Here is a 9924-nt window from a genome sequence, read left to right as displayed (position 1 = left end):
GCCCCGGTCTGGGAAGATCCCACATGCCGCGGAGCGGCTGGGCCCGTGAGCCATGGCCGCTGAGCCTGCGCGTCCGGAGCCTGTGCCCCGCAACGGGAGAGGCCACAACAGAGGAGGCCCGCCTAACACAAAAAAAAAAAAAAAAAAAAAATAAGATTCCTAAGTGAAGGGAAATGGCTACTGGTCTATAGTAAAAGCAAACATCGTTGTAATCATTGTCTCTAAATTATTTATCCAGTCGTGTTTTAACAATGACAACAACAGTGCTCTTTATTTTACTTACAGTGTTTTCCTATAAATTCTACTGTTTGATGCTTTAACCTCATGAGGGCAAGATAACCCCATTTTAAAGATGAGGAAATTGCGATGTAAAGAGATCTAATGGCTCGCCCAGGGTCGGACATCCAGTTAGCAGTAGAACTAGGACTCCAGCCCTGGTCTCCCTGCTCTTTCTTTCCTCTTAATTACACTTCACTCCACACTACTTCCTGATAGAGGAAAAGGGAAATAGAAAATGTAAGCTTTTTCCGCCCCCAGAAGTAAGTGAATTTTCTGAAAAACTGTATCATTTACCAAAATTATTAGCTTTCTTTTGATTTTCCTCTTGTACAAAGAAAAGCAGACCAGTTTCTTCTTTAACTTTAGTTGATTTGAATATTTAAATGTTGGATCAGGATCAGGATTTCTAAAGTCATCTAATACTTCTGAACTTTTCCACTGAAAGTTTATTTCTGAGCCAATCCTGGCAGTGATGATATAGGTGGACTTGGGGATTTGACCCTGCCTAGGGTAACGTTTCAAGTGGAAAAGACCTCGGGCACCTTTATAAGGTTTAGATTTCATGCCAGTCTGCTGCTTTTTGATGGTTTAAGTGCACGTCTCTGTTATCTTAGAATTAAGCCACTGGCCAGAGGCTGAGAGGCTGACAGTTAAGTAATCATGTGTAAGTGTGAAATTTCTTTTTAAGAGAACTATCTTGTGATATTGTGGAGAGGGACTAAATAGGACTGACCTTTAAGGGTGACATTGTTTTGGTGAGGTTACCACGGTCCCCAGAGTCTTGGAGCTAGAAACTTAAAAAACAAACCCCTGGTAATCTGTTAAATAAACTGGTAATGCTACTTTTTAAATTTACCGTGGGAGACATTCCTTTCGAGAAACGAGAGTCTTCGTGTGTGCTGCTGTTCCCTGAATAGTGCTGATTAAACACATAATTTTTGCTCTTCTGGACCAGGATTCCTGGGCTGGCACACCGATCATTTTGCCTTCTGATAAAAGTGATCTTCCCATAAATTAAGCAGAAATGGTTGTTGTTTAGATGGAGGTCCTTGTGCTCTTTGTGTCAGGGTTCTTCAGTCACTAATGGATGTGAGATGAACCATCTTTGGATTTGACTGATTTAATAGTGAAAGATGTCTACTTTCCTCATTTTGGGTGCTGGATGGGGATTGTCATATTCATTGTCTTGTTCCCTGTGTCAGCTACATAAGTAAATTGGCACAGTGCTCTTCTTACTTAACCTGGAAAAGTGATCTATGTGTGATTTTTCATTGTTCTCTTTTCTTTCGTTCATATTCTGCAGCTGTTAGAATTTTGGGAAGGAGATATGGTTCTTAGTGTTGCAAAGTTTGTACCAGCAGGACTTCATGTTTACCAGACACTTGATGGTAAGAGAAATATTAAAACACAGCAACTTATTGTGTATATGTACATTTTGTGGGGCTCATCTGTGACTTTCTGCTCTTGGCCTGTCTTTCCCCTGCATACTACTTTTCTTAGCTATGCAGGTTCTCCTCACATTGGTTTTAACAAATAATATATTTAGTTTTTCATATTTAATAAAACAAATAATTTATTTAGTTTGTAATGTATCCAATATATGTAATGTGTGAAATTTTGCTAACGTGGAAATGTTTTATATTTTCTGAAATTAAGGCTACTTCCCCACCTAAACAAATTTTTTCTTAAAGGCTTTGGAAATTTTTTTATATTACCACAAACTTCTGAGCAAAATGGTTTGAAACCATTTAAATCTTGTTTAATATGGCTTGTTTTTTAAATCCAATCTCAGGTTCAGACTTTGTAGCAAAACAAACAGAAGTACTTCAGGAGCTTAAAAGTACTTCCTTTAAATAACAACAGAACAATAATAGCCGTAGCAGCAGTAACATTTATCTTGGACTTCATGGTGCCAAATACCGAGATAAGTGTTTTGTGTAAATTATCTAATTTGATTTTCACAAAATTCTTTTATCCCCATGTCATAAATGAGAAAACCGAAGCATAGAGGCTTGAAGTCCACAAGGTCATACAGCTCATTAGTGGGTGAGTGAGGACCGTTTGATGTGTAAACCTTCCCCTTGTTCACCGTGTCAAGTACAGTTGACCTTTTATGTTAACTTTTTTTTTCCTGCTTTCATGCCCACAAATCTTATGGGGGAAATGCTTACATAAAATGAAAACAGAGAAAAAAAAAAAAAAGGCTAAAGAGTGTGATGGAAGGAATAAAGATAAAAATAATATAAAATAATATCAATATAACAAACATAATTACTCCCTTTTTCTTGGTTTTCCTCAATGAGAATGCTTTTTTTCAAACAAATGTTTGTGTCTTGGCTGTTGCTTTAGTTAAATTTTTTTTTGATGGTCATGAGAATGGTTTCACTGATAATCTCATCTTCCTAGGAGATCACCGGACACTGTGTGAAATTGAAATTGCTGACGGGGAAGACATCTTTGTGTGGAATGGGGTGGAGGTAAATAAGTGTTGAAGAAATGTTCACGAGAGTTCTGGATATTTTTTAAGTTATTGTGATAAAATTTTATTCAGCATATGTGATGGCACTTATATATTAGAAAACTGCTGAAATAGCCAATAAATTTTAAGTACAATCAGTGTTGGCTATATGTTCAAGAGATAGTTGTAGAACACCTCCATGGTGCCGGGCTGTGTGCCGGAAGCTAGTCACAAAGGTAGATCATCAGTCTGTATCCTTCAGGCACGTAGTGTGGGTCACTGCACTAAGGTCAGTGAGCAGGAGGGTCTGTACACACTCTTGATGAGGATTCAGAAGGGAGCGGTTCGTTACGCTGTTAGGGCTGGAGGTGACTTAAGGGAGCATCTCACCCGCTCGGTGGACTGTCCTGGGTCCACCGCATATATTTACCACTGCTGAGGAGTCACATGTCTGTCTCCACTTCACATTTCTCTCTAAAAAGTAAAAGATGGCTAAGGAAAAGTTTCAAAGATCTAAAGCTGTTCTTCTGATACTTAAAAGACATTTGTGAAAACTTTATTTCACTTGAAAAGAAAAAAAATGGGAATTGTTCTACAAGAGTCTTTTACTACATTACTGTGTTGACTTAATTTTGGCAAATATGAACTATACTAATGGCTGACTTGATGTTGTTGTAGGTTGGCGGAATCCAGATTCCAGCTGGTAGTGACTGTGAACCCCTGCTTTTAAATGTTCTTCATCCGGCAACAAGCGGAGAAGAAGAGGAGTGTCAGCAGTTGATAGACTCTCCACATGTCTTTCCATCTAATGCAGAAATAGGTAGTGTATTCACAGCCTTTGCAATCCCAGACGGAGTCATCTTAGTCAACAATACTGAGTCTGTAGGTGAAGAGAGCTGGACCACCATTCCCAAGGAAGACTTGAAGAAGACATTCAGAGAACAAGGTCTCAGGAATGGAAGCTCAATTTTAATTCAGGATTCTAATGATGGTAACAGGTAACATGCTAAGAAGAGAATTCTTTTTAAACTTATTTTAGTTACAGTGCTATATCTTAGAACTCTAAAGCTTTATGTTAATAATGATGAGAGTTGAATGTTTCTTTTTATTTCTAGACATTGTGTCCTATATATTGTAAATACGAATGTTCGTGGTTAGGCAACCTGGAGAAAAATGATATTGTAATGTGATTTTTTTTTTTTTGGTAAATGTGGTAACTGAATAATATAGGTATAGGCTAGATACAGTGTAGCTTAGTTGGCAGTAAAACAGAATCTTATCAAATAATTCTGATTAGCACTCATTATAAGACGGAGGGCACATTCTCACAGAGAGAGTTCCTAAAATTTTTCATGAGGAAGGTATTAACACAGCTAAATTTGTCTGTCTTGTCACAAGAATCTCAGAAGGCAATTCAGTTTTTTGTTATAATCCTTTCTATGATGCTTGAGATCCTCCCAGCTGCCCAGGTAAGGCAATTACTTGAGGAGTTGCAGCCTTGGTTCCTGTAAGTCACATTTGAAGCTCAGGAGTGCCTTCTCTCTTCATTTTTGTTATCCATGTCTGTGCCAGTACATTTCTGTGGTCAGCATTATCATACCCTGTAACCCCCCCAGTTTCCATCCATTGAAGACTTCAGGTTATGACCAATGAATCAGTTCCCTGCTTTATCAGTGCTGTGAATATACTTAGATTACAGAGGCTCTGTATTATTGTTTATTAGTGGCTGTGACATAGAGAAGCAGAGCACTTGTGAAGTGTGTTTATTTTGTATTACACTTATCACTCTCTTTTCGACAAGTGTTTTCCAGACATTTATTTCCCTACCTTGTTTATTTAATTTAAAAGTTTATTATATATTTCTTTTTAGAAAGTAATATACATTCATTAGGACTTGGGAAATATAGAGGTGAAGACAGTAGACCCAAAACGGCATCCCCATACCGTTCATGCAGTGTCTGTCACCGTTAGCTTTCTGAGCTCGAATAATTGGGGTTTTGTTTTGAAGGGTTTTTTCTTATTAATTTATTATTATTTTTATATATATATATTTTTTGGCCGCGTTGGGTCTTCGTTGCTATGCGCGGGCTTTCTCTAGTTGCGGCGAGCAGGGGCTACTCTTCGTTGTGGTGCGCGGGCTTCTCATTGCAGTGGCTTCTCTTGTTGCAGAGCACGGGCTCTAGGCGCGCGGGCTTCAGTAGTTGTGGCTCGCGGGCTCTAGAACGCAGGCTCAGTAGTTGTGGCGCACGGGCTTATTAGTTCCTCCGCGGCATGTGGGATCTTCCCGGACCAGGGCTTGAACCCATGTCCCCTGCATTGTCAGGCGGATTCTCAACCACTATGCCATCAGGGAAGTCCGGTTTTTTCCTTTTTAAGCATAATAGTGATGATTTTGTAGATAAATAGTTATATCCTGCTTTCCCCTCATGTTTGAAGGCTCTTCATAAACCTCATTTCATGGCTGCATAATAACCTATGTTGACGTTATAGGTTACCTGACTGCTCCTGTGTGAGGAGTGGGTAGAGACAAGGCCTTGAGGGCCAGCTGCCTGGCTTTGTTTCCAGCTTTATCACTTACTAATAGTGTGACCGTGGGCAAGTTACGTCATCTCTCTCTGCTTAATTTCTTCTTCTGTAAAATGAGCATAATAATTAGTACCAGCTTCATACAGTTGTAAGGATCGAAAGAGTTAAGAGCTTACAAGTGTTTACACATAGTAAGTGCTAAATAGTTTAGCTAGCATCCTTGTTATCATCCAGTTTTTCATTATTTTAAGGTGGTCTTCAGGGAACATCTTTGTGCTTAAAACTTTGCTCTATTTAAGATTGCTAACTCAAGGTGGAGTCCCAGAGTGGAATAACTGAAATGAAGAGTAGAATTGTGTTTTAGGGCTCTGCTACGCACTCCCAAAGAGGACTTCCGCTAGCCCACTCAGTGCCTCTGTGTGAATTAGTAAGAAGTCACTCCTTCCTCAAGAACCTTTGCTATTATCTGCAGGAAAATCTTGTTAGAACAAGACACTCCACTGCCATCTGCTATCATAAAATTTTTTAAAACCTCTATAATAAAAATACAAATGTACAGTGTATATGATGTGAATGATATCCATTAGATGTGGTACTTTTATTCAGCGTCAGTCTGCACAGCTGTGCATGCTGTCCTGCTGTTAAACTACTAAAGTCTATGGGTGGGCTTTTGGAGTAGGTACTCTTTTAAAGCTCCCCTAGTGATTGCAGCGTGCAGGTAGATGTTAACAACTGATTGTTCAGTTACAACAGTTCTCTTTGAAAAATGTGGCAACAAATTATTTGCATAAATCAAAGAATATTTGGAATCATGAATATAGACTCCGTGGAATACTGCCTTAACGCTACCCTAAAAAGATAGTGGACTTTCAAAAACCCAACTCAGTAGAACTTGGTCACCTTTTATTAGTCACATTAAGTGACACATGCAGAATTTTGGAAGCGGTGCCTAAAGCAATGCATGAATTTTCCAATCCTCTCTGATCCATAAAAGGGCTGTAAAGACACATTTTTAAAATGTCTTTTTACCTACAGTTTGTTGACCAAACAAGGGAAATGGATCACCAGTATGAATGAGATTGACTGGCTCCAAGTTAAAAATTTATGCCAATTAGACTCTGAAGAAGAGCAAGTCAAAATATCAGCAACTCTTAACACAGTGAGTAGAATATTAATTTAAGTGTGGTTGGCAGTTTTTAATTAATAGAGTTTTATTTAGAAAGCAATACCTTAATCTTTCAGAACAGTTGTCTCAGTAAACTTCTAAATCTTAAGAAATCACCTTTTTATTCGTAACATTTGATGATTGCTTATTTACTTTGTTAGCCCTTGGCATATTTCAAGAAAATATATGCCTTTTTTTCCCCTCCAAAGCCTAGAATTAGAATTGGGCGTTACCTTTTTAATTAGTTCATGGAATCTTCTGACTTTGATAACTGTGAAATGCTATTTTCAAGCGTCTTTTCTATATTTTTAAAACAAGGTATATATGTTTTGGTTTTGTGTTCTTTGGTGTTTGGGTTTTTTAAAGTTTATCTTAAATTGCTCTACAGTATACTCTGTGCTCTGTATAAAGCCAGTTGCTCTTCAAAGAGATCTTTTTCAGTTTTCCATTTAAGACTATTATACTGGTTTGCTTAAACATTATTTCAGGAAACATCTTTTTACATTTATGTAGCCTCCATTTATTAAGTTTTTCTGTAACTTTATTTTAAAAATTTAGAGTGTTTTCTTTTATATAAAATTATAGTTTCTTAAGGTTTGTTTGCACATTAGTGGGAACAGTATAAGGTCAATGCCCCAAAGCTCAGGAGACCTACCACCCTGACCCCAAATGGGAGGCTGGTGCAGTCCTTGATTACTGCAGGCTCTGCTCCTTCTTGGCACAGTGAGGGGGGCATAGCGGGGGGCACCGGTGGGGAAGTAGAGTCAATGATCTCTGTCGTCAGCTTTACCCCTAAATTTCCACGATTTTATGCCCTAGAGGCAATTAGCCTAAATTTTAAAAAAGAAAAGAAAACACAATCTAAAATAATTTAAGTAGAAATTTTAAATAGTACCCTTGGATTAGTACATTTTTATATTATTAATGCTTATTAATTATTAGTACAGTTTTATATTATTATTATTAATGAAGATGTGGGGTCTTCCCAGACCAGGGATCGAACCCGTGTCCCCTGCACTGGCCCTGAATTCATCATTCTTAACAAAAAGAAACCTATAGTTTCTTTTGTTTGCTATCAGAAAGGTTAACTGTTTGTCAACTTTTGCCTTTCGCTACTATTGTCTTTAGTTTTCTAAAGTTTTCTGTAGGCGGCCTTTCTATTCCAATTATTATCAATTTGGTGAAAACTTAACCAAGATCTAGGCTTTTGCCTTTGACTTTGTAGAAGAGAGAAAATAATTTCCGGGATGGAAAAAAATTTTTTTCAAGTAGGCAAAAACTGCTAAATGTAAGGTAATTAATAACTCAACCTGTATATGCACACACTGACAATCTTCATTTTCCTCTCCTCCCATTGTTTTTAACTTATACACAGTCATTAGTTTATTTCTCTATTTTAGGTGGTGTTTGATATTCGAATTAAAGCCATAAAGGAATTAAAATTAATGAAGGAACTAGGTAATCATTTATGTTTGCTTTTGGTTTAATTTAGTTTTGTTTTGATTTTTAATTGAAAAAAATATGGGAGAGTACAAAAAATAATTTAGGGAAAACTCACGTATCTACCACCCAAAATGGACACATGTTAACATCTTGCCATCTTGCCTCAAACATTACAAATGAGGTCCTCTATGTTCTCCTCCTGAGACCTATCATCCCTCCCCAGATGCAACCAGTATATCTGATTTGGGTGTGTATCTAGTTTGTGCATTCACATTGTACTATATATTATTATACCTCTCTCTATATATGTATGTGTGTATATTGTATTTTTACATTTATGTAAATTCTATCTTAATGAATATAACATTCCACAAACTTACTATTCCCTCGGCATTAAGGTTTCTTTTACAGCTTTATTGAGGTATAATTTACATATCATAAAACATACATTTTAAGCATAATTCAGTGATTATTAGTAAATGTATAAAGTCATACAACCATCACAGCAATCCAGTTTTAGAACAGTTCCATCACTCCAAAAAGATCTCTCGTTCCCATTTGCATACCAAGCCGCTGACAGCCATTCATCTACTTTCTGTTTCTTTTGACTTGCTTTTCTGGACATTTCATGTAAATGAAAGCATGTAATATGTAGTCTTTTGTGTCTGGCTTCTTTCACTCAGCATATCATTTTTGAGATTCATCCATGATTTAGCATGTTTCAATAGTTTGTTCCTTTTTATTGCTGACTGGATAAAAAGGAATATATTGTATGGATTGAATGGCTATATCACATTTTGTTTGTTCATTACCGGTTGATGGACATTTGGATTGTTTCCACTTTGGGGCTTTTATGACTGATTCTGCTATAAACATGTCTTTGTATAGACCTGTGTTTTCAATTCTCCTGGGTAGATGTACAGAATTGGAATTGCTGGGTCATATGGCAAAGTTATGTTTAACTTTATAAGAAACTGCTGTACTATTTTCCAAAGTGGCTGAATCATTTACATACCCACTGGCAATGTATCAGGGTTGCAGTTTCTTCACATCCTTGCCAATATTTATAATTGTCTTTTTTTTAAAATTTTATTTATTTTGTTTATTTTTGGCTGTGTTGGGTCTTCGTTGCTGCGCACAGGCTTTCTCTAATCGGCAGCGAGCGCGGGCTTCTCATTACGGTGGCTTCTCTTGTGGCGGAGCACAGGCTCTAGGCGTGCGGGCTTCAGTAATTGTGGCACATGGCCTCAGTAGTTGTCGCTCGGAGGCTCTAGAGCGCAGTCTCAGTAGTTGTGGCGTACGGGCTTAGTTGCTCCACGGCATGTGGGATCTTCCTGGACCAGGGCTCGAACGTGTGTCCCATGCATTGGCAGGTGGATTCTTAACCACTGTGCCACCAGGGAAGTCCTATAATTGTCTTTTTGATTGTAGCCATTTTAGTGAACATGAATTGGTATCCTGCGTTTAATTGCATTTTCCTGATGCAGTGATGGTGAGCACTATTGATGTGCTTATCATCTATTTGTATACTCTAAGGATCCTATTAAAACTAGTAGAATTAGTAAGTGAGTTTAAGAAGAACTCAAAATCAATATATAAAAATCCATATATGAGGCTTCCCTGGTGGCGCAGTGGTTGAGGGTCCGCCTGTCGATGCAGGGGACACGGGTTCGTGCCCCGGTCCGGGAGGATCCCATGAATTGGTATCCTGCGTTTAATTGCATTTTCCTGATGCAGTGATGGTGAGCACTATTGATGTGCTTATCATCTATTTGTATACTCTAAGGATCCTATTAAAACTAGGAGAATTAGTAAGTGAGTTTAAGAAGAACTCAAAATCAATATATAAAAATCCATATATGGGGCTTCCCTGGTGGCGCAGTGGTTGAGGGTCCGCCTGTCGATGCAGGGGACATGGGTTCGTGCCCCGGTCCGGGAGGATCCCGCATGCCGCGGAGCGGCTGGGCCCGTGGGCCATGGCCGCTGAGCCTGCGCGTCCGGAGCCTGTGCTCCGCAACGGGAGAGGCCACAACAGTGAGAGGCCCGCGTACCG

General features: G+C 38.4%; 1 protein-coding gene across 10 annotated transcripts in view; it reads left to right on the top strand.

The window, feature by feature from the left end:
* USP40 (ubiquitin specific peptidase 40) overlaps positions 1 to 9924 on the top strand; it is a 97446-nt gene that overhangs the window by 44697 nt on the left and 42825 nt on the right. For 8 of the 10 annotated variants that reach the window (XR_008619321.1, XM_055090599.1, XM_007103190.4 and 5 more), the window contains 5 exons: positions 1583 to 1667; positions 2686 to 2756; positions 3416 to 3735; positions 6299 to 6422; positions 7829 to 7886. Coding sequence is in view for 9 of the 10 variants with exons in the window: in XM_055090599.1 (XP_054946574.1) it covers positions 1583 to 1667; positions 2686 to 2756; positions 3416 to 3735; positions 6299 to 6422; positions 7829 to 7886 (658 nt within the window). In the remaining variant the exon portion in view is untranslated. The other 2 variants (XM_055090617.1, XM_055090621.1) reach the window with 2 other exon arrangements.

This window comes from Physeter macrocephalus, chromosome 2 (assembly GCF_002837175.3).
Source record: "Physeter macrocephalus isolate SW-GA chromosome 2, ASM283717v5, whole genome shotgun sequence".
Lineage (NCBI taxonomy): Eukaryota > Metazoa > Chordata > Mammalia > Artiodactyla > Physeteridae > Physeter > Physeter macrocephalus.
Note: the sequence above shows the minus strand (reverse complement) of the source record. Positions and strands in the feature narration are given on the sequence as shown.